Below are 24,132 nucleotides of genomic sequence, written 5' to 3'. Positions count from 1 at the left end.
CAGACGATTCTGAGAAGCATCTCAGAAATGGGACAACCAGCTGCAGTAACTCTATCCTATGATCTGAATGTCCTCTGCAAACTGGGAAAACTCCCCAAACTTCTTATTAGCCTGGGACACAGCGTGAAGCGATGGTACAAACATATTTCGATGGGTGCCTGTGTGATGGATCTGAGCCTTGTTTCGGCACGCACCGTTGCAGGCAGCAGGCGTGCTGTTCCCCGCTGCAGCGCAGGTAGCAGCGGTGCCGGCAGCACTCGGAGCCTTGCAGAGCTGCTGTTTGTCCTCTAGGTAACACTGATGTGTGTTCGGGAGGCTGGTACGGTAGGACTTGGGCCAAGAGAAGTGCTCCAGGATTTAGGCCTTGATCTATAGGATGCCTTAGAAGGGAATCTGGCTCCCTTTGCAAAACAACTTTTGATTTTTCTCTTGGCAAGAGCTTCCCTTTGTCTCCAGATATATTGATCTCATGCCTGTTCCAGCTGTGACTCTGTAGCCATGCTTAGAGCCTTCCAAGCCTGGCCTTCAATAACAAACTTCCTTATAAAACAGAAGGGCCTCATGTGTCATCTATACCAGCCAGCTGAGCTGAGCATGCGTGCGAGTGCCAGAGAAACGCCACGTTCGCTTTGTGCCGTCCTCCCCTCACAAAGGAGCAGGTTGGAAGCAGCAACGGAGCCGGTTTGTGCCTAGGGTTTCTCTGCTGCTCTTGCAGGCTGTTGACCTCCGGAGGGAAAGCGTTTTCTCCGTGCTGTTTAGGCAGTCAAAAAGCATCTGGGAAATAACAGGGGCGCTGCGCGCAGCCCGCGCTGTTGCCGTTGGGCTTTGCAGAGCCCTCTGCCCACGGTGCAGCACGGCGCAGCCCCAGCACACCTCTGTGCCTGCAGCCTGTGGTCCCAGGGCCAAGTACCCCCGGGTGGCGTCAATCAGAGGGGTCCTGCAGCATTGTCTGTGCCTTTTTCTAGCACAGTTTTCCCTGTTTAATTTGTGCATCCCCATCTGTAGAATGGGCAGTTCCACGACTCCTGACCGTGCAGGGCGTTTGTCCCGTGCCAACACAGGCGTCAGCATTGCGGTGAGCCCAGGGGAAGGGACTTGGGTCTGGAGAAGGCTGCTGATGCCGTGAGCGCTGGGGTATCCTGCCCCTCACCGGTCTGCACAGATTTTTGCCTGAAAAAGGACGGCAGGATTTAGCCTTTGCTTTATACCTCTTCAAAATGATTTCTTACTGAAACAATTTGGCCGAAACAGACACCAGCTGAGGCCAAGTGCTGGACCACCCAGGCCACCGGCCTAATCCACTGTGGCACATTTTTACATTCCCACAACATAAAATTAAATAAATAAGAAACAGACCAGAATGTGAGAAACAAAAAAGAAGGCACGAACGGCTGGAAACCGGCCAGAGAATCCATTGATTCAGTAGGATAAACGCAGACCTTGATCGGAGCAGGAGGTAGGGATCCCATTAGCTTGTGGGATCTTTTATTACTTTCGTGTCAGCAGGCGAAGGTCATGAGGGTGTAATAATCGAGATTTAGAGAAACAGCTATACCCTTGCGAACCCTGCTGCCTCTGAGCACCAGCAGGACAGCTCTGAAAGCGGGGAGGGGAATCAGCTCAAGCAAATCGCCTCGTCGGATTGCCAAGGAGGAAGCACAACTTCCCCGTGATCCCAAAGGTGGGTGGTGAGCTGGGACCACGCTCCCAGAGCAGAGCACGTGTGGGAGACAAGGCAGCGGGTCCGTGGGGCTGCAAAACCCACCGGCGCAACTGCTGGTACTTTGCAGGGCAGAGCTGTCTGCACAGAGGCACGGTTCCGTCTTGGAGATCTTTACTTGTCCATGTTTACTGCAGTGTTTGGGGGGAGGGGAATGCTGATGGAAAGCCCAAGGGAAATGTTTTCATTTCCCTAAAAAATAATGCAGATTTGGGCTTTAACAAGCAAGCTTTATTTGGTTTATTTGTTTAAAACCAACAACAACAAATTATTTATATGAATAAGAATATTTACTGAAAATTGTGGTGTGGCCAAAAATGAAAAAGAAGCCTTCCCCCCTCCCTTCCCCTTCCCTCCCCCCCCCTCCTTCTTTTTACTAGAGGCCTTTTTAAGGTTGAATGTGTTTTTTATCTGACAAATCTCACTGTAGGCTCTAACGCACACGCCTAAAACATGTCAGACTTGGCAGAGCCAAGCGGTTTTCACACAGCCTTATGGATCCCTTCTCTGCAAGACTCCTCTGATGGGTGATCACGGCTGGAGGCTCTGGGATAGTTTCTCTGAGTGGTTCGCCCCACCAGTCAGGCCAGTGACAAGTGGGGACAGCTGCGTGTCATGCCATGGTGTCCTCCTCCCCCCATGGAGACGGGAGCTTCGCTGCCACCACGAGTGGTCCTGGTCCTTGGTTCATCCCTGCCCGCAAATAAGATCAGTTCAGGAACTAAATAAGTTCAGTGCAATCCTCTTTTAAATAATTCAGAGCTAAAACAAACACAGAATTGTTTTTAAGTTAATTTGGCTTGGTTTAATTGCGGGTGGTGCGTTCATGTGCAGAAGGCCTTGCCTGTCGGGCTGCGTGAGGATGTTCCTTTTCCCGCGCTCCGCGCCTCACTCGGGGAACACGCGTGTGCCCGCAGGAATGCGATGTGGTTCAGGTAATGCCAACTCCTGGGCTTGCAGACCTGGCTGAGGGAAGGGCTTCACCACCACCAGGATCGGAGCTGTGGCCACGGGGGATGGTGGCCCCCAGCTCCCAGCAGGTACCTGCCCCCGTGGCAATAAAGTCCTGCCCCAGACGTCTGTAGGAGAAGGGCAGAAACTGTGCCAGGTCGTGTCTTTCACACTTGGTATGTCACTCCTGTTTCATCCTTTCCCCTCCTCTTCCCCTGTATTTCCTGTCCAAAAATTCCTGCCTTCTTTTTTCCTCCCTTTCTGCCGTTGCTGGAACATGATTTACTCACAGCTGACCCCACTGGGCAGACAGGCAGGCAGGACACGTTTGCAGCGGTGATGCGCGTCTGCCTGTTTGCAGCCAGCCGGGTGATAAATCACTTCGCTGGCAGCTCAGGATGTTGGTTTGGGGTTTGTCTTGTTGGTTTTTTGGTTTTTTTTTTTTCTCTTTCTCCCCCCGCCGCCTCCCTTTCTGTAGGAGAAAAGACCGAAAGGGATGAGCTGCACTGAAAACCATTTCCACACTCGCCCCCCTCCACTGGAGGGTTTGCAGCTGGGGGTGGGATACTCCGTGTGCTGGCGAGTTCAGAACGCTGCGTTTGCTGATGCATCGACACTGCAGGATTTCGCAGTTGCTTCCCATGCTCCATGGAAGACAGAAGCATATTCGGGCTGCTGGAGGAGCTTAGGGGGTCTGTAGGCTGTGCAGGAGGGGGGGACATTGTCTCAAGCAGCAGTTTCTTGGGGGACTGCGTGGGTCCGCAGCAGGAGCAGCCCTGCTGGTTTGCTGTTCCATGCAGGCGGGATTTCAGCAGCCCTCGGACGCGCGGCTGCACTTGGTGCTTCAGTTTTGTGGGGAAGCATCGAGAGGTTTCCAGCTTTGCTTTGTCCGTCTAATGTAGGCTGGCACAGCCTGGCAACGTTTTTGCTCTCTAATAATTTTTTTTAAATGTGTTTCAATCAGAGGAGCAGATCTGTGCTAGATTTAGCCCGCGGTGTCTGAGCGAGCGTCGCGTGCGACAGCAACCGGTGCAAGCATGCAGAGCGCAGTTCAGCTTGTTTATTTAGGCCTGCGTGTGAGGCTTTTGAAAGCAGAGCAAGGAGAAGAGGACAAATTTACTTTCACATACACGCAACTGTCCTTTATTATCCTAAAGCGTGGTTCTGGCAAACAGCAGCCACGCTCTTGTTCAGATGGCAGGAAAAGTGAGGGTATCCCAGGGCTGGGGTGGAACAGCGCCCAGGCAGGACAGTACGTCCTGCTGTAGGTGTGTTTGATTTGAGGGTGGGATTAGGTGGCATGGTGGCCCTGGGCTTGGAGATCTCTCCCAGTCCTGCATCCCCCCCTACGCAGCCTGGTGAAGCAGCTGGAACGATTTCCCAGTTACTGCAGCGCCTTCCATCAGACCTGCAGCATCTGTGCTGGGAGCCTGTGCAAATCAGTACTATGAGTCAGGCAGAAAACTCACCCACTGCCTTCAGCAGATTCACCTCTGCAGCGCTGCTGTAATTAATATTTCCTCCTCTTTGCAATAAGCTGCCCTCTGCTAAAGAGTGAGCTTTGTCTGCATGTCTTTTATCATGTGCCCTTGATCTGGAGGCACGGTCCTAGCTCAGGCCAGCCAGAATGGCCCCGGGTTACCTTAAACATTACAAGCAGTATGTTGCGGTGCTTATTTGTTGTATTTTAGATTATTTCCACCCCTACACACATTCTAGGTTATTGATTGAATTGGGATAAGGGCTGATTTATAGCAGCCCGTGTGCCAGGGGGGTTCCGTACTCTCCAGAGAGCTGGTGGTGCTGGCCTTGGCGCTGGGGCACTGGCAGCTGGCCGGGGGCTCTCCACTTCGCTGAAAATGAGGACTCCAGTTAAGCTGATGTCACCGACATCAGGTGGCACGTCCTGTGGAGAGCCTGGGGCACCGCCGTGCCACCCACCTCTCTCCTGGCGTTACGGCAGGTCTGGCAAGGCTTTGGTGCCAGGGGGTGACCGAGCATCTTGGATTGTGGCTAAAAATAGAAAAGCTTGATCTTTCACTCCAAAGAAAAAACCAAAACCTGCGAGCAGAGGGAGGCAAAGGAAGGCTCCCAGACTTGCTGCCTTTGAAATCTTGTAGTTGTATAAGCCAGCTTCAGCTGCTGCCTTCTCCCACACCGACGCCTCCTTCGCTTCCTCACCGAGACCTGTGTTATCGGAGCTTGCAAAGGAGTATCGGTCCTGAGCGGTGTCCGGGTGAGCACCGCACGTGCCAGATGCTGGTGACTGTCACAGTGGAGCAGTCTGGGTGAATCCTGGTTGTTTCTGCGGTAGTAACTGCCAGGTTGTGATGATCTCTGACCTGTGGCCAGGGACCAAGCGGGATCTGGGGTTATTCTGGCCAGCTTGGGGCTTGATGCCTTCAGGAATTCACAGCCTGCTGGGTTTATAGTAGTGGGAGCCTTGTGGCTCTGCAAGTCAGACGTGTCCTTCATCCTAGCTGTGTCCCCAGCCTCTGTGACGATGCTCACCATAAGCAACGCTCCCCGCCAGCCAAGAGGCGTTTCTTAACATCCCAGCCCCACAGTGTTAACACCAAGCCACCACTCCTCGGTGTCTTGTACTGTTTTTGTAGTTTTCTAATCTAATCATACGGAAGGTGATGGTTTTCCTCCTCTCTCAGGAGCTTGCCATAGACATTTCAGCAGGTTTTGGGTTGGTATGTTGGGATTTTTTTTGGCTAGCTGTTCTTGTCTGCGTGGGACTGGTGTGTTAAACATATGAAGTGAGGTGCAGGACTGTCCAGCCAGGCTTTTGTGACAAAACCATCACAAGAACTAAAGGTGTAACCTCGACATTCTGTCTATAGAAGAGGCATCCTCACCACGCCAGCATGTGGGCTGGAAATTCAAGTCAAACCAACAGAGGCTTAAGCTGCCAAACCTGTCATTGAACAGGGAAAGAAGGGGAAGGAGGGGGGAGTCGTGAACTTGGCTTTGTTTCTTGGGCTGCAGAAGCCAAGAAAGGAAGAAAACATCCAAGAAAAGACAAACTGGCATCTCGAAAGTAGAATGTTCTGCTTTAGGCATTTGCTTGAAAATCTTTGCAAGAAATCTTTGGAGACTTTTATTGTTTAAAACCAAGGCAAGAACTTCAGTGCAAAATGCAACCAGCGAGTAATCTGTGACTGTGTCACTTATCTAGGAGGTTTTTCTATGCCTTACTCAGTGCAAAACACTCAAATCTGGGGCTGCCAGCCTGTGCCGCGCAGCGCAGGCAGGACCCGGGCGATGCTCGTTGCGGCCGCGGAGGGCCCTGGGCTCCAGGCAGAGGAGGTGGCTGCCCAGGGCCGTGGGTTTGGCTGCCTGCAGCTCAGCCCTCGCGATCCTTCTCCTCCAGGCTCTGGGACAGCTGTGCGGGAGGCGAGTCGCTCACACGGGCGGCGAAGTGGCGGTGGCGTTCAGTCTCTGGAGGCGGCAATGCGGTCCACCTGCAAAAAGGACAGGCAGCCGTGAAAAGAGCAGCCGGTGGCGCAGGGAGGTGCGGCCGCGCCTCGACACCCGCTGGTCAGGGGTGCTGAGCCGGCACCCGGGAGCACGCACCGCTGCAGCCCGCGTTTCACCCTGTCAGCTGCGGGAAAAGGAGCGTGGGGGTTGAATACCCCGGAGATAAGGGTATCTGCTTTCTGCCCTGTTAATTTTGGGCTTAAACAAAGGAGGACTTTGTGCCTGCAGGATAACGATCCAGACTTGACGGGATTACTCACTGTAACTGAGATGCTACAGGAAAAAGAAAAACTCGCCGTGACTGGGGGGGTTAATCCTTGCTCTCAAGGGACGTGTGATGTAGTGTAGCTCCGCTTCTTTTTCTTGCCTATCTGTTAACGACTACGGAGGCTAATGCTACCTCCTCCACACCTCTGGGATCAGACCATGGTGGCGGGAGTTTGCAAACAGCCGTGCAGCCCTAGGGGGTTCAGAAATCAGAAATCATATTTTTGGGACACTGAGATGCAGTTACTGTCGAAACATGCTGGGCAGGCCGGAGGCTGGGTCATTTCCTTCAAGTCCCGCACTGAAACTGGTCTGGTCTCGGCTGCCGTGGCCCTGCAGGGACCAAGATCCGGGGTGGGAGCTCCCAGACTCGCCGGGGGAGGGCAGGTACCAGCAGCATCAGCAGCAGTGGGAGCTGCAGGCTCTGTGCCGCTTGAAACTGCCTGTGGGTCACGCAGGACCCCTCGCTTGGGGCTTTTCTACCTGTTTCCATTCTTGGAAGCAGCATCCACATAGGCTACGTGGTCTTAGGAGCAGCTGCAGTTCTTCCTCTATTTTTTCCAGCCATAGAATAATGGCACATATTTCCCTTTGGAACAGGACTTTATATAGCGCTTTCCATAGTCACTGAAACAAGCAGAACATGTCAAAAAGACCACAGCATTCCCAGGCTGGTGAGCCCTTGTCCCAGCTGAACGTTTCCCTGCTTGTTCCTACTGATGAGAAAAGTGTTTATTTGCTGATGTTTCCACAGTGTTAAAGCCCAAATCTCACTGCAGTTCTCTTTTTTTTTTTTTTTTTTTTTCCCTATGCTAGTAGCTACCACCCACATCTACTCAAGAACAGTTTTTCTTAGAGCTGGGACCAGTGTACCTCCAGTTATCCACAACCCCCTGGGCGCTGGCCTGCTACAAACCAGCTGGTCGCATCCAGCTGGTGCGTTAAATTGAAGACAGCTACAAATAAATTACTTGCTTTATTGCTTTTCCATGTAGGCATTGGCCACGATACCACTTGGACACGTGGTAACCCCAACGGAAGGGGTAAAGTCTGGAGGTACGGAACACTTCTTGGAGAGATGTGACAGATTTTAAGCTGCAACGGGTTTGGGAGCAGGTTTTAGTGCTCGCTTTGTCCCGCCGGCTCACCGGGAGCTGTGCCTTCCTTTCAGTGGCACCTTGTGCTGCACAAAGTGGCATCTAGTGACTAAAGAATAACCTTGACACCCAGCTTCAGAGTGAAAGGACAGGGGTCCCTTCCTGGGTCCAGCAGCACCTGGAGGAGGGACGATTGCCCCCAGCCTCTGCATCCTTCCCCTTTCAGGAGGCGACCATCCTGTGGCTTCACCAAGGAGAGACCCTGCTGGCAGGCGCTCCCGGAGCCCACCCTGCCCCCTCTCAGCTAAGCTAAGCTAGCAAAGCCTGGGATGATGCTTGGGACCGTGACAGGTCCTTGTTCCTGGCTGGCAGCACCTGGAGGGGGGCGAGGAGCCGATGGCTTCAGTCCCTGCTGATCCCAACTTTTGTGTCCATACAGTCTCAGGGCAAAAATTCCTTCCTAACCCCAGCTGCTCTGCTGGCAGGCAGGAGCCTTTCTGGGCCAGCTCATGTCAGCCCAAAGACCCCCTTGCCCCCTGCTTCACTTGGCTGTGGTCCTGCAGGGACAGTCCTTGAGGCAAGGAATCCATCCTACACTTCAAGCCCTGCCATGAGCGCCTCCTGGAAGCCGTCTGCCAGTTATACTAAGGGAGGTGACGTGGCTCCTCTGTAGGCTCAAGTCCAACCTATGGAGAGGAGGATGAGGATGAGGATGGCAGTTTTTAGCAACATGATCAGCAAGGGGTGTAATGCGCATTCACTGGGTCACAGAAAGCCCTGGATCCTCGTGGTGTGGTTCAGCCGTTCTTCTTCTGTGTGTTAATTCCCAGCTTTATGCAACTCTGAAATCCCCTTCAAATTCCACCTGGCGAGGGCTGGCGGCACAGGCTTGATGTTACATTAGGGGGGGGGTCACCCCTTGAACGTGACCTTGGCATGGGGCATGAGTTTTCTCAAGGTGGACTAGTTGAGGCTGTTTAGATAGAAGGGAACTTGAGTTTTCAGCAGGTTTTCTGAAAAAAACTTGGAAAAGCATGTCTTCCTGAGGCTAGGAGATGCTGCAAAAAATGCAAGAAGGAATGTGAGTCCCCGCCGCAGCTGAGAGCAGAGCAGTCCAACCGGGGACCACAGGGGCCATTCTGTCTGTCCTGGTAGTGCTTTTGCCCTGCTCTCACGCTGGAGAGGAGGTTTTGCAGCCCAGGCTGGGTTTTCCCAGGGCGGGTGGGCCAGCAGCCACACGCCGATAGTCCTGCAGGGTGGCTTTGGTGGTGAAACCAGCTCTGGCACATCCCTGGGGTTTGCCGATGCGGCATGAGTCATCCCGTGCGGGCAGGCGGGGTCTTGCCCAGACCAGGGGCCAGAAGGCACCCGCCTGTGGGCCCGAGGAGCTTGTTCCAGTGGCGATGGCAGCAGGAGGGAGGGGAGGCAGCGTCTCCTTCCCAGCGATGACTTGCTGGCGCGTGTGGTGCCGCCGAAGCGGAGAGTGGAGCACGCCACCCTCCGCAGCCTCCGTGCCCCCTGCCCCACTCTGCCAGGGATGCAGATCCCTGCTCCAGCCGGGATGCGCCTGTGCGGCCCCTGACCCTGCCCACGCGCGCTCGTCCAGCGCGAGTTAATTCTGGGCAGAGGCACAAATGAGAGGAGCGAGCGGGGAAGTTTGAGCTGCGTTCCAGGCAGGTTTGCCAGCTGCTCCTCTTGGCAGGAGCTGCAGCATCGCTTTGGGACGGCCGAGGCACAGGGTATAGTGAGGTCCTAATGAGGTCTCCGGGTGCCCTCCTGCTGCTCAGAAGGAGCTGGCCGGCCCCCACGCTGCCCCCCATCCCACCCGCAGTCCGAGCGGCTCTCCCGATGCACGGGAGCCCTTGGGAGCCCAAGTGGCCCTTCGCTCGGAGCCGGTGGTGCTGTGAGCGTCTCCAGAGTGTCTGGGCTCGCCGCCGCCTCGAGGATCCCGTGTTACCGTAACGCTGCTGCTCGTGGTCCAGACACAGGCCAGCGGCTTGTTTGTTTAAACTTGTTTCCATAGGAATTTGTAAGGACCATGGGAACATATTTTATTTGACCTAAACAATAAAGAATGAGACTGAGGAAGGGGGAAGGAGTCCCGTCATGTCTGATTTGTGGGTCTGATTTTTCTCTTAGGCTGGGTAACCTCTTCAGCACTGAGCAGACCATCTTGGCAAGTCAGCTTGCTTTTTTTCCCATCTCCTTTGTTTTTTCAAATGCCTGCAATGTATTCCGATCGGCTGATAAACGCATAGAAATAGGTCAGAAATAGCCTCGTTTGAGGCACACGGGGCAGCTTTTGGGTCAGGCTTGTAGTACTTCAGAAACCCACTTTTATGTCTGAGCTGGTGCTGGAGAGCCTGACTGTCCAAGTGCAAGCACCGGCTGTGCCTCCGATGGTCGGGAACGATCCTTGCCTTCTCACCGCTTTGGGAAAGGCCAGGGATGGTCTCCTGCCTGTAAATGAAACGCAGCAGGCTGTGCAGGGCGCCGTGGGCTCCTGGGTGCTGTTAGTCCTCTGAAGGGCAGGGTGGGGTGGCCTGGGGGGCAGATGTTGCACTGGGAGTTGTAGCCGAGATGGGAGGTGAAGCCGGGCCGTTGCAGCGTGCTGCTTGTTGGACCTTCCCAGCTGCAGGAGCTGGAAATGTGGCAAGACACAAGTAGGTGTAATAGCAGCAAGGAGACGCTGGATGAGCAGCCCAGCAAAGAGGGTGTGTGGGTGGTGGGGACGGCAGCTACTCAACAGTGGAACTGCCCAGGATGCCCCATCGAGGGGAACTTCCACCCCCATACGGCGTTTTTTAATGTTTCCCATGCAATCCCATCAGCTGCCACTCAGACTAAGGCCCTTAAATCCTCCTTGTTAATGCTCTGAACACCAAGAGGTGCTGCTGTGGCACGGCTCGGTGATGCTGTGGGGCTGGCGGGACCACCAGGATCCTGCTCAGGACCCACAAGCTCAGCAGGTCGGGCTGTCTGCCCGGTAACGGTGCGCTGCCCTCAACACGCTGCACGCTCTGCTGCGGGTCTCCGTACAAAGGAGAGGTAGTTCCTTCACTGTGTGTGAACCTTCACACCGTTGTGATGAGCGTGGCTGGCTGCTTGCTTAGGGGGAAAAAATTGGAAAATGGCTTTTGGCACTTCCTGAGGTGGTGTGAGGAATGGTCGCTTTTCCCAAACCACGGAGCGCCTGCCCTGGGCTGTGGATGGGGCTGACCTGTAGGGCTGGCTCCGCTGCCAGTCGGTGTTGTGGTGGAAGAGCATCCTGGTACCATCCCCTCCTTGTTCTCCTACGTCCAGCAAAAATGCTGCTGCGTATTGTTTTCTTTCCAAACTTGTCCGTATCCAGCGGGGGTCTGGGGCAGCAGCCCCCCACAGCCCACCCTATGGGCTGCTGCTTGCCCACTGAGCATATTCCACTGACCTGAGAACGGGGTTTGTTGGGGGGGCAGGCGGCATTTCCCTGAGCCCAGGTGCTACCTGGGTGTTCTACGTGAGAGCGGCTGTCGTACAGGGCTACGGGGGTGCTCTGCAGGGGTGGAAAGTCAACCAGGGAGCAAGAGGAGAGCGAGGTGCTGAATAAACACCTCCCCAGGGGCTCAGCTATGCTCCGTACTCCTGCAAGTAAAGGGTGGGCGCGGATTTATAGCAGAAAAGGTAAATCTAGGTAAAGAAACGTGCACGAAGGTGTGCAGTCTGCAGCCTGTGGCTCAGCCCTGAAGCTGTGCTGGAGCCCCACGGGTGGTGGGAGCGTGCAGGGGGTCAATGTCTGGCAGCAGGTTGCTCCAGAGGGGCCCAGGAGCGCCGTGCAGCCGGCAATCTATTGTAATTCATTCAAACCAAAAGCTTATGCCCTTCTGTAAATCTCAGCTTCCGGGAGCGCGTTTCTCTTCAGATGTCATATTGTATTAGATGAACTTCACACCGACTGAAGAGTTTCCGTGCAACGTGCCCACAGGTCCTTTGCCCCTTGTCTTGCTGCTTTCAGCCCCATTGGGATTCAAGGAAAAGTCTTTCTTGCAACTCGAGCTTGGGACCGACTTGCTGAGGACCCTGGATTTGTATTTGTCGGTGGCCCAGACGGAGAAACGAGCCAAGGAGAGCGCTGGCAGCGTCTCGTAGCTACCCGTTACGCTACAGCTCTCGCTTCTCAGCGTAGTACCCGCGGTGTGGTCAAGGACCCCGAGTGCAGGGTGTCTCGTGCCAAGGGCAGCAGAGCCCCGGAGGCGCTGCGGGAAGGTCCTGCACACAGCCGGCTTCCCGCGCCGCTCGGCTGCAGGATCCCCTGCTCCGTTAGTGTCCTGCAGCTCTGACAACGAAAGCCTGCAGCGCAGAGCATTTCGCTCCGTTTTTCTTTACAACTTTATTTCCTGATGACACAAGCTAGAACTGCCGCTTATTTTTGCAGATCGGAGTGAGCAGAAGGGGACAGTCTTGCTCCCAACTGCTGCGTAGGGACCTTCTACTGTGATTCTAAGGACGTACGTGCATTGTTCCGAGGCAATAAGCCTTAAAGAGCAGCCTCGTGACCTTTCAGTCCTGGTGTAGGAAAGGTATCTGTGAGAAGAGCAAGCCCACACCGCTCGCTTTATCTAGGAAAATAAAGGATTGTGTTTGATCCTTGTTCCCCTGGAGAGGTGAAGGTTCCCTGGGGAAATTAATCCATGAATGGCTCCGACTGGAGGAGAGGTGGAATTTCAGACAGTCTTTTTGTCATTGCGGGTTTCGCTTACAGCGTTATCCAGGCTTTTTTTCCCGACGTGAACAATCTCCAAGCCCCCAGCTGCTGTCTCACAAGAATGTGCACTTAATTGCAATATCACAGCATCGGTGCCGTAGTCCGGGGCTTGCACCACAGCCCGTCTGCGTTACCCAAACAGGTTTCTTTCTTGAAAAAGAAACGTCGAGTTCCAGAAGTTGAGGAACCCATGTAACAGTCACTAAGCACAGGCCACGCTGACTGCAATTCTGTCTCACCTAGCGATAGTTAAATGAGAATTAAGGTACAGGCGGTAATCCCGACTGCTCCACCCTGGGGGTACTTTATGGGCTTTCTTCGGAAAGGGAATTTGGAGTATGTTCTCTATCTCACACACAAAAAGAGAAAAAAGCCTGGGCGGTTGGGAGGGAGGCGAGTTAAACCCTGTGTCTTCCTGCTTTGTACGTCCTGCCCTGAACTTTCATGGGGGTTACCTATTTTTAAATAGATTTAACTAAAGACCAGTAATTCCGTTTGTTTAATGTAGGGCACTTGATTTTATTCAAAGGGTGAGATACAAAAAGTAAGCAAAAGGACAAAACCCAAATTATAAAACACTACAGACAAAAGAAAGACATCTTCTGCATACAGCACACAACAGGAAACAAGATACAGACTGGTCCCCACCAACCAAGCCAGCTGGGTATGTACAGGCAGAGGCAAACGGATCTAGAAGGGAAGAAATGGTGGAATTTGCCACTTCAAATGTCTATTTACATAAACTGAATCGAAGGCAAATAGTTTTCTTTCCTTTAATTCAAACCAAACGCTTCTTTGTTTCTTCTTCTTCCCGTTTCTGACGTAGAGGAGGGACTCTGTGCTTTGAGGCAAGTTTGGTACATTCAGGTAGGATCTAAAATTAGCCACAGCTAAACACTGACGTGCTACCTCAGGTGCTGAATTTCAGTGCTCCCTCCACCTGCCACGCTGCCACCAGGCACTACGAGCAGCAGCCAGAGAGGAGAGAAGCCAAACTTTGCACGGAGGTGTTGGTGTTCCTCACGCCTTCAGCTCTCTCGGGCTGCAGCTCAGCCAGACCCAGCATCTCCAGGCTGGGCTTAAGGCTCCTAACCGAGCAGGACTACGGGTCACCTCCACGAGCTCCCTCCCTCTTGACTCGGGAACGGTCCGCGTGAAGCCCTTTCAGTACAGAGGGGTTGAGGCTTCACAAGCGTGGGTGTCAAGGCAGCCTTCTGCCAGACTGGCATCCCCGTGAGAGCGGTACGTGGCTACCTTCAGCTCCGAACGGCCGTGCTGGAACGGAGGTGTTGCACCTTGCAAGGAGAGGGCTGCCCAAAGACTGTTCTGGGCTCTTAACAGAATATGCACCCACACGGCACTTGCTCATCTGACAAACTCCAGGAAGATCTGTCTATAGCCTGTTCCTTCAGCACGGCGACGAAGGAAACCCTTTCTGACAAGTCTACCCCCCATACAACTGAATTTTCTGTTGTGTGTGGAATAACCTCACTAGCGGCGTGGAATTTGTCTGAGATCTGCTGGGCAGAAACAACCTGCGCCGAGCTGGAAGTTTTCTGGTCTTTGGTAATTAACAAACCCTAAGACCTATGGGCACGTGCTTCCCTTTAAGCCTCTGCAGACATAGATGAGGAAAACAGTTACTTAAAATAAATTCTGAGAAAAGTATGCAGTAATTGGCAGCTGCTACTCCAAAGGGCAAAGGCTGTTATCTGTATTTACCTGTGGCTCAATTTTAGTGACAGGGCTACTGAATTTTTGAACACCTCAATTAGGAGGGAGGGAATTTTACTGGCTCAGTAAGCAAAACATTCATTTTGGAGAGCAGAAGACTGACTGGCTGTTAATAAATATCACAAGACATTCTAAACGTTTTCTAAGGAAAAAGAGAAACATCATCTTTTCATAGAAATGCAACACATCTAGACAAAAATGAGGTAAGGAAAGCTAAGAAAAGTCCTTTATACATTCTCACTTCACATAGGCATGGCAATTAACAACAATGAGATGCTGAACAGATTCCCTACCATGCTCATCAGAGAAATTCTTCAGAGCAAGTGTGCTCCACAGCATTCTTTGATATCAAGCATTACAATGTCCGACAGCCCAGTTGCAAGTAGCGGCTAAACCTCTGTTTTGGCAGGCAGAGTTTTATACACGTCAGGCAGTTTGCTGGCGACTCGCAGAATGCGGGGGGTGAGTACTACCTTACTTCTGACCATGAAGAATCTGTCACGAGTCTTAATGCCTTAAGTTACAAAGAATAAGGATTCGTCTATCACAGCACAAAACAAATAGCTCGGCAATATCTGTACAGTTACACCCAACGTGAGAGCGTCAGACTTACATCTCTAACAGGCTCCTGTTCTTTGGTCCTCTTTGTATGCAACGTACTTTCATAAATATTTAACAGCCTGCATTATCGAACTCCTACTGAATAGCGACTTGTATTTCAACAAGGATGTCTACTATCCTGTTTGCTAGGAGACTTGGTAAGCTAGCGGACAATCATCTGTACACGGCTAGATAAAAGCAATGCTTGCTGCTTTTCTTCTGAGCAGAATAGGAGAAAAAGCTCTCAAAATAATTCTCTTGCGGGCTACTTTCACACGAGCTCCCATGCTGACGAGAGCACAGGATGCGATACTGCAAGTCCTCGTGTCCTTGTGCTGGGGGGAAACTGCCTCAGCTCCAGTTCCCCACGTGAAAGGTTTGCACAGTTTCTCTTAAGCCAGCTCAGTGGGGGAAAGAGGAGGAGGAGGAAGAGGAGGAGGAACAACAACTGTCTTCAAAGCATTAGCACTGAACATGCGTTGTTTTTTCCTTAAGGACAAGCATCACCTTCAGATGAAGCATGGAAGTCTACTGGTCACGTTTAGGCAGAGGCACGTAACTGTTAGGAGTCAGTGTCTCATAAGCGAATGCTGCATAAATAAAACGCGCTATTTGCTGCTTTGTTCTCAAACAGACACTGGCAGCACAATGTGGTCTTAAATTAATAGTCTGAATACAGTGCTAATTAATACACACCTATCTGGTTTGAGAAGCTGTCTGTCTCCAGGCACGCAGCATTTCATCCTCATAATAAAACTACGCCTTGAGCTGATACCGAATTGAGTCGCTGCCCTTTCACACAAAGCAGAGCTGCCCCAGCCGCTGGGAACCCTCGGGCTCGGCAGCCATCTCCCGCTGTCCGAGCCACCGGGACTGCTGCTGCGAGCCACCGGGACTGCTGCTGCGAGCCACCGGGACTGCTGCTGCGAGCCACCGGGACTGCTGCTGCGAGCCACCGGGACGGCCGCTGCTCTGCGACCGTGGTCCTGCACAGGGAGGACGAGGCTCGGCAGGCAGCCCCCACACCAGCATGGGGCAAGCGTTGCTTTACACCTCGGGGTGGGTTTTTCTTTTGATGGTGCGTGTGTAAAGCGAATTCAAAACCCATCAAGCTGGTAGGAAATTCACCTTTTTGCATTAGGAAATACATAGCCAACTGCCCGTTAATGGCTTTGAAACAGTCAGCGTTAAGTCTTGAAGGTGCATGTTCTGTGTAACTTCTGGTTCTCTGCAAGCCTGCTACAAAACTATTACCAAGGTATCTATCTCTGTTGCGTCTGTCATCTTTTTTGTCCCCTCCAATTTTAAACCGGCTGGATTTGACACGAGTCACACATGAACTGCTCCTAAATAAACCAGAACCCTCGCTTCCACTAAGGGGCTTTGGCTAACACAGCAAGCCTCGGAAAGGGAGCTCCAGGGCCGTCTCTCTGCCGGGGAGGTGCAAGGTCGGAACTTTCTTCTGCGCATTCAGACTAGTAAGTGACCTGCAGCAGCATAAAGCTGGTTCCCTAGGGTGTGTTCATAGTACCACAGTGCTCAGTTCAAGGGGAAAAAAATCCTCAACACAGGAAGGCTTCTACTTTTTTAAAAAAAAAAACAAAAACAACAGCAACAATAAAACACCAGCACCAACGGAGCACTGCCCATATTCCTCTTTTCCCCCACTTTGGTAAGCATCCGTCCCGAGTCAGCCACTGCTTCCATTTACACTCGAAGGCGCGAGTTCCACTGTCTTCACGGGCACAACTACAGGCATACACTGGCGTTACACAGCGCGCTGTGGCCCACCGAGTCTACGAGATTGTCACTTGCTGGGTATTTGGCATAGATAAAATCCTTCTGAAGCAACATTAATTTTCTCAGCACATTTACCACGTGCCTAAAATTTAGGAGGTTGTGACAGGTCAGTTGAATTCCCTTTTGTACATGAGGCAGAAATTTACCCCAAATGCTTGTTTCCTAAAATACTATCTGCACAAGCATGGCGGTAACAGCTCTTGTTCCAGTTGCATGTTCTAGTGTCCTGCTTCACTGCCTGAGAGCATGACAGGTCATTCATTCAATGGGTTCTCATCAACAATTGGAATGAGCCACACTGGATAAGAAACAATGACGTTATCTGAAAGTGGAGGGCCCCTTACCTAGAAGACTCAGTAATCCTTAAAGAAAACCATTTAACATCTTTCATGGAGGTCTATTGTTCAAAAAACCCCAAAGCTATTGGCATAGCATGTGGAATCAATTTGACAATCACTAATGTAATGGAATTATGGTGATCTTATACACAAACAATGATTTACCAAAATAAGATTTACCTAGGGGACTTTAAAATCAAGTTATTTTGGTACCAAAAAAAGTCTTTCATTTATTTCCCCTTTGCCCCTATGATTCAGATGATCTTTCACTCTACAGTTACGGACTTGGCCAGATTTCTTGGAAAATCAACCTGCAGAGAGGGAGGAGAAAGAACATGCTTGTGAGTATTTACACACTTTCTTTGTTTGTGTATAACTTTGTCACGTGTGGAACGTTCGTTCTGCGTTTAAACTGAAAATGACCGAACATATTTTCACGTTAACTTAGGGCAACCGGTGCAGAAAATGTCCGTAAACCTAACCGCTACGACTCCTCTGTCGAGAAGTGAGTTAGTCCTTTTAGTCTGCGCTGTTACAGTGCTCAAAGGATAAAAAGTCACTGTGATAAACGGCAGAGGCCAGTGTCTGTATTAAGATCAAATGCCTAACGCCAACAGACTCTGTTTCTTTGTCAAACATCCTTCTGTGGATTGTTACCTTCCTCTTAGCCTCCTACCAGCCGCCCCGAAACTGTGCGCTCATGCCAGAAAACAGACATGTGTCCGGACCCAAACCGCGCAAGACTCTGCCAGGTGTACTAGACCGCCTTCCAGTTTTGTTCAAGCTTCTGTCACGGCCAGCTCTGCCATTTAACTGGGCGTTCCACTAGCTCCAGCAGCTCCACAGACAAACCCACAGTCTCCCAACAGCACCCAACGCATCTCCTCCAGACCTGCGGGCAGCGAGCACGAGCGCAGAAGGGAAGGCAGGGAAGGCAGGCGGTACTTACATCGTATCCTCGGAGCACCGCGAGGTGGAACGCCAGAAGCTGAAGTGGGATAACGCTCAGGATCCCCTGCAGACAGTCCACTGAATGGGGAACTTTGATCGTTCTTTTATTGTTTTTAATTGTCTCGATGTCTTCCTTATCACAAATCACAACAGGTCGCCCCTGCAACAAAGGGAAACGTTGAAGAAAACCAGGTCGGGAAGATCCTTCTCTCACTTCCATTCATGAGCATCAGTAAGAACTTTTTACCGAGTTTAGAATAAAAACAGCTGGGCATCCCTGTAGCATATTTTAAGGGGCAAACAAACCACACTGGGTCTCTGCAACCTGCTGCAAAAATTCCGCTTGAAATGCCCAGAACATTTACTGAATTCACATTTCAGGCAGCGACAATAAAGCAAACAGTTTGGGTGCCCTGTAAAGTGCTTGTGTATTAAAAGCAACGTTTCTGATGCGCTGTAAACTTTTACAGGTGCTTACCTGCCGTGCAATGACCTGCTGGAGGGCGTTCTGGCACTTGGCGTACGTGTGGTCTCTCATGATGATCATGATAACAGGCATGAGTTTGTCCACCAACGCGAGAGGACCATGCTTCAGCTCACCTGCCAATATCCCTTCAGAGTGCATGTAGGTAATTTCTTTGATTTTCTAGATAGGAAAAAAAAAAAAAAAAAAAAAAAAAAAAAATCATTCATCAAGCTCCGGGCAATACTGTCTGGAGTTTTTTTAACAATCGCTGTGGCTTCTCCCACTTTCTTTGAAAGCGTGTTCTGGCTCCCCTCAGACCCGACGTGCAGACACGCCAGCCTGAAAACCCGGAACAAAGTAGCGCATCTGGGCTGAGCCGCTTGCAAGCCATCACCGCTTACAGCTCTAACACCAATCCCACCAGGGGCCGTATGATTTGTGCCGGCCAACATATCTGTCATCACAGCCTCGAACTGGGCAGGCAAATGCAAAAAGCTGCGTTTGCATGTCAGCGGGCGACGGCTCTTAAAACAACAGGAATCTCCTCAAACATAAGAACTGCAATATATGGTTTTAGGAAGTACGTGCTCAGTTTTGGATGCTCAGCATGCCTGGAAATGCCACCCCAACAGTTCAAAGGACGGATTTTATTAGGGTGCCCAGTCTGTCACAGTAAAGCATTCCCAATGTGAATGCAGAAGGCACACCCTTTCAGCCCACGGTAGCCTGTGGCTGTTGCGTGACAGTATCTTTACGTGGCCACCTCAGTGGCATCACGGCGAGTTTTAGCTCTCCGACCCCATACGTCAGCCAACATGCCATAACCGTTAGCTGCTTTTACAACAACTTGTAGCCAGTGTTGTTTCCTGCGCGGAAATCTGAGGTCCATAGCTAAGTGCGCTTGAACCAGCTTTAAACAAAAGAAATCTCTTACCAAAGCTCCCTCAAGACATGTAGCATAATGGTAGCCACGTCCCATGATGAGAACAGACTTCTGATGGTATAGCTCTGTGGCTAGCTTCTGGATCTCATCATCCATACTCAGCACTTCTTTAATTAAGTCTAGAAGGAAAGAGAAGAATTCATTGTGTGTGCTTATACGCCTGTGCCTCTCAAACTATACACGCTCTTTATACTTCATACACACAGACAGCAGTGATTTGCATAATAAACACTGGACTCGGTGTTATAATAGTCTGATTTCACAGTATTATTTATTATATATATTATCGCGGAAATATTCATATTATATATATGAACATATTAGAGAGGACGCAGTGGTGGAAGTTATTGCTAATTGCCACGTTGCGCGTATCTGATCCCCTCGGTCTTTCAAAGCAAGCCCCAGGCATTGCTGAAGTTCATCTGTGCTACTGAGTTTCACTTTGGGAGACGCGATAAACGCGGCGGTTTCCCACCTGGCAGTCCCTTTAGACCACGCATGATTTCCTTGCGCCTCTCCTGCATCGAAATTCTGTCATCGCACATCATCAGGGCAAACATCACCAAAGAGACAAACTGGCTGGTATAGGCCTTGTGGGGGAAGAGAGCGAGAGAACGCGCGTCGTTACGACAGTAACAAAACAGTGGCCACCTACGACATAGAATCCTTAGACCAGCTGCTGACGTTACGCTGAGCACGATACCAAACGGCAGCTTTCACTCCAGTTAATTAGCAAAGATGAAGATGAAATTCACAGGGGAAACCCCATCTGAGCAGCTCTCAGACGGAGGCGTGCAAGGGCACGATCTCCTTGACTCCTAGCGATTAAGACACAAGTAAAACGAAGTATTTCCGAGAAGCCCTGGCAACTATTAGATCCTGGTTTGTGACCATACCTGCGTCCTTCCTCACTGCAAGTAAACGCTGAAAACACCGAAGACGGAGGGACCTGCTGAGCGGCGACGTGGGGTGGAAGCCCACCACTAACGCTGGGCCAGGACAGCCAGCTGGCATTTGTCTGGACCCATGTGAGGAGCACAAAGGCAGCTGAGAAGGTAACTGATTCGCCACCCCCTTCTTTCAGAACAGATTCTGAACCCTTCACCTTGTAAGGCTCCATATTTCTCCAAAAGGCCAGAGTGACACAAGTCACTGACCTCGGGGAAAAGTCACCTGCACAGGCAAATGAAATCAGTGCTCAAGTTAAGGCAATTTTATTCCCCAAAACACGTGAGGCACGTTACGAAATGGTCTGTGGTCCAGCCGGGGACTGAAGTTGCTTAGAAGGAAGATGAAGGTCCGTGGTATTTCTGTCCCTTCCTAAGCAACGATCAAACAAACTTTCCCGCGGCTATCTACACTGCAGAAGATCTTAATAGCTCTGAAGGAATCTAGGAAAGCTTCAGTTCTGCTGACTAGCAGAGTTCGATATGGAATGTGATCTACTTTAATTCTGTAACCTTCAACTGCACCAAAAGAAACAGCACCCAGCGGTCACGCTACCAGCATAGAGGCTGTCTGTCCCACGCTCTCCAAGCAAAGTTCTGGACAACCCTAGGGCAGAATCTTTCCAGGTTTGTATTTCATATATGCACAACTCATGTAACTCCCCACATCACCAGAGAGAAAATGCCATTTTGCAGTTATCTGCAAACTGTAACGTTGGCTATGTGAAAACAACCCGGGGACAAACAACTCGTTCAAGAGCTTCTTGTAAGAGACTCAAGAATTTTCCATGATCAAATTCCCCAATGAACTATTAAACTCAAATGTGGGTTTTGGCTGAATTTATGTAACAGATTGACATCATCTCGCCTCTAAATATAACTAAATCAAAGCAGATTTCACCATGCAGAAGCACTTCATCAAAATGAAATGCAGCAAAGCAAGTTATTTTATACTGTATCACACGTAGCCAGACGCATCAGCCACGGAATAATTGTTAGGTGGACATAAATACTGGCCTTCTGTAAAAGACCGTTCCCCCATTTGCTGGAAGTGTAGTTTTAACAACACACTTTCTCTAGTAAAGCAGTGCCATCAAGGGCAGTTACGTATGGTCAAAGTTCCCATAATCTTGCCCTTTAATTTCCTTTTTCATCTTAGTTTAAATGGACCCTGCACCTCAAAATAAATGATGGCAAAGGGGAGAAAATTCTTGCCTCTTAGGGGATTCTTCCCTCCGAGAACCCTTTGTATTCAATGTCTAATATTGCTTCCTTATAATATTTATTTTCAAAAGAAAAAAAAAACACAACAAAAAAACCACCCCTTTGCAAGATACAAGAAAATTAAGTGTTGCTGGGCACATGGTCTCATTAACTCCACAATCATCAACAGCAACCGGTCAAAGGGGAACAGGGAGCACTCAGCAGAGGACCCGCTGCAGCCAGCACCTCCAGGAGGAGTTTCAGTAACAATAACGTCGTCAGTGAAGTCCATGAACTCGTGACTCACCTTGGTACTGGCCACCCCGATCTCTGGCCCAGCATTGATGTGGACGCCACAGTCCGTCTCCCGTGATATGGAGCTGCCGACCGTGTTGGTTATTCCGACGGTTAAGGCTCCCCTCTCCTTGCAGTACCGAAGACCCATCAAAGTATCTGCTGTCTCACCTGAGAAGACAGGGATTGACAACGCTGCAGTTGAGCATCGGTTACCGCTGTCACTGCAGAAGCCGGAATTGACAATTGTAAAATTTTAAAACGTAAAATTGCAGTGGATTTCCCAAATAGAATCTTAAGAGGTTTGCCTTTGCAAGTCAAAAGGAGTTAGTAGTTATTTCAGCCCCCAAATCAAAGGGTTTAGTAGTTATTTCAGTCCCGGAACACTGTGTTTTAACCCTAAAGGGAAGACAGGGAAATCTAGAAAACACAAAAGCTAAGAATAATACCTGGTTTAAGAAAAAGTCGGTATTCTGCCATGTTTTTGGTTGGGTTTTTTTTTTTTTTGTGTTGGTGTTTTTGTTTTTTGTTTTTTGTTTTTTTTAAAAAAAAAGGCAGTTCAAGTGTATCTTTAACAAAAACCACTTTCTTCCTTTTCCTAGTTACTAAAAACTCACTTGAGGCAGGGTTAAAACTGTGTATCAGGGCTATCTGGACATAACGCAGCTGATGCGCAGAGCGGATGCCATGGCATGGTTACAGCTCGCCTCGGGAGCACTCCCACCACCCTGCTGCCCCGGGAACCCACGGAGCTGTTGGGCTGGTGGTGCTCACCAACAACCGAGAGCTTCCAAAACCTGTTGTCAAAGAGGTTACGTCCAGAACTAATTATCCCTGTTCAAAATCATTTGCACCATGCAAACACAAGCTGGCTTTGATCCAACTTTGCTTAATGCGTTGATTCAAAACCTCTAGACGTAAAAGGAAGGCGAAAAAGTTGGTTTAAACGAACACGATGGGGGAGGAGGGGGAGAAAACCTTGTGCTGAGGGTCCCTGCAGCGCCGCTCGTGAGCTGAGTGCCAGAGATGGGACTAGAAATAGAAGCTACTGCGTGTTCCACCTAGCGCTGCCAGTTTGCTTGTCCTACAGGACACACCTCTGGAGCGCTCCTGCGTGTGTAAGGTGACAATAGAGCATAAAAAAAACCCAAGGTTGGTTCGGCACACTTCTCCTTCAGGACACCAATGCATAAAAACTGCTCTGCAAGCTGCGCTACTTCAGGTCGTGTAGGGTGGGAATCTACGGCTAGAAAAACAGATCTATGTGTGTGTGGGGGGGGAACTGGGGTTACTTGAGCTCAGTATTTACTTTGGGTTTGTATCGCCTGATGACCAAGCTCAGGTTCCAGGAAAACCTTTGTGAGCTTGCCACATCCAACCCTTTGTGAGCTTGCCACATCTTTCAGGGGAAAGATGCATCCCGCAGCGAGCCCTCAACCACGCTCCCCGCCAGACTGGGACAGCACAGCTTCCAAGGGGAAGCAGCAGCATCTGCATGCGTTGTCAAAAAAAAACCAAAAAAAACCAACCAGGGAAAACTTGAACATGAGCCCCCTACAAAGACAGGATACTCTGAATTACTTGATACCGAGAATTAAAAATTGCTACCAAAAGAGTGTTTTAACCTATGGAGAAAAAATAACAACTGGTTTTAGTATCAAAGCTGAGTATCAGTTATGAAAGTCTACAGTGGTAAACACAACTAAGAGGGAAAAAAAAAAATACTGTGGTTTTGTATTGCAGTTGTCCTTGAAAATCTTTTGGACGTGACACATTGCTGCTTTTTCTTTTTTTAAGCTTCAGCGTGTCTTTTATCTCACATTCCATTCCAAGGTTGCTGTATTTTTTGATACTTGTAATAGTTTCATTTCTTTTATGGATCCGATCTATATAGCTTTGTATTTGGTATATATAGCTACAGATAGATAGATAGATATTATATATATAGCTATATAGCTCTGTATTTGGTAGAGCTTTAACTAGAGAACTAAAACTACTCAACAGAAACTATCGAGTTGCCTTTACCCAGAGCTCAGCAGCATTTTTTTTAGTCTGTTGATTGACGGAATATTTCCTCACAGAGCAAGGAAACAAAACTACCGTTCCCATAGGTAAGACTCAGCTAAACCAAGCCCTGCACCAGCACGCAGATGGACAGGAGGAGAACCTCTCCGTTTCTCGTACGTGCGTGCCAGCTCCTCCTCTCACACGTACCACACGCGATCCTACAGGCAGGCGCCAGAATTTGGCCCCGCTGCCTCTTCCCTCCCAAGCTAACGTTTACAGGGAGCGAGTGGGTGGTGAAGTGAGACCGTACCTGACTGGCTGAGGAAAAAGCAAACATCATCTCTGAAGACAGGGGTGTTTCTGTCCAAGAAGTCACTGGCTAGTTCGACCATAACAGGTAATTCAGTCAGTTCTTCCAGAACCTGACGGGTCTGGGAAAAGGAGATGACAGAAAATTACATATTGCATCATGTTGAAAAAAACCCAAGTGTTTGGAGCACCAAAAAAACCCTTCTAGCTGCCACACACTGGAAAATATTGCTATCAAAACACCACGTAAAAATCAGTGCTGGATTATATTTTAATTA

At 50.3% G+C, this 24,132-nt stretch overlaps 1 protein-coding gene across 4 annotated transcripts in view; it reads right to left on the bottom strand.

Moving 5' to 3' along the window:
• Positions 1-12,756: 12,756 nt before the first annotated feature.
• The window catches only part of GFPT1 (glutamine--fructose-6-phosphate transaminase 1), a 40,483-nt gene continuing 29,107 nt past the window's right edge, over positions 12,757-24,132 (bottom strand). For all 4 annotated transcript variants that reach the window (XM_056362951.1, XM_056362953.1, XM_056362952.1 and 1 more), the window contains 7 exons: positions 23,856-23,976; positions 21,552-21,709; positions 19,570-19,684; positions 19,086-19,213; positions 18,164-18,331; positions 17,684-17,845; positions 12,757-17,045 (listed from right to left, as the gene is read on the bottom strand). In XM_056362951.1, the coding sequence (XP_056218926.1) occupies positions 17,001-17,045; positions 17,684-17,845; positions 18,164-18,331; positions 19,086-19,213; positions 19,570-19,684; positions 21,552-21,709; positions 23,856-23,976 (897 nt within the window). In that variant the 3' untranslated portion in view covers positions 12,757-17,000. The remainder of the gene's footprint in view (positions 17,046-17,683; positions 17,846-18,163; positions 18,332-19,085; positions 19,214-19,569; positions 19,685-21,551; positions 21,710-23,855; positions 23,977-24,132) is intronic.

The sequence above is a fragment of the Falco biarmicus genome, chromosome 18, assembly GCF_023638135.1.
Source record: "Falco biarmicus isolate bFalBia1 chromosome 18, bFalBia1.pri, whole genome shotgun sequence".
NCBI classification, from domain to species: domain Eukaryota; kingdom Metazoa; phylum Chordata; class Aves; order Falconiformes; family Falconidae; genus Falco; species Falco biarmicus.
The sequence above is the reverse complement of the archived record's forward strand: the minus strand, read 5'-3'. Positions and strand labels throughout refer to the sequence as shown.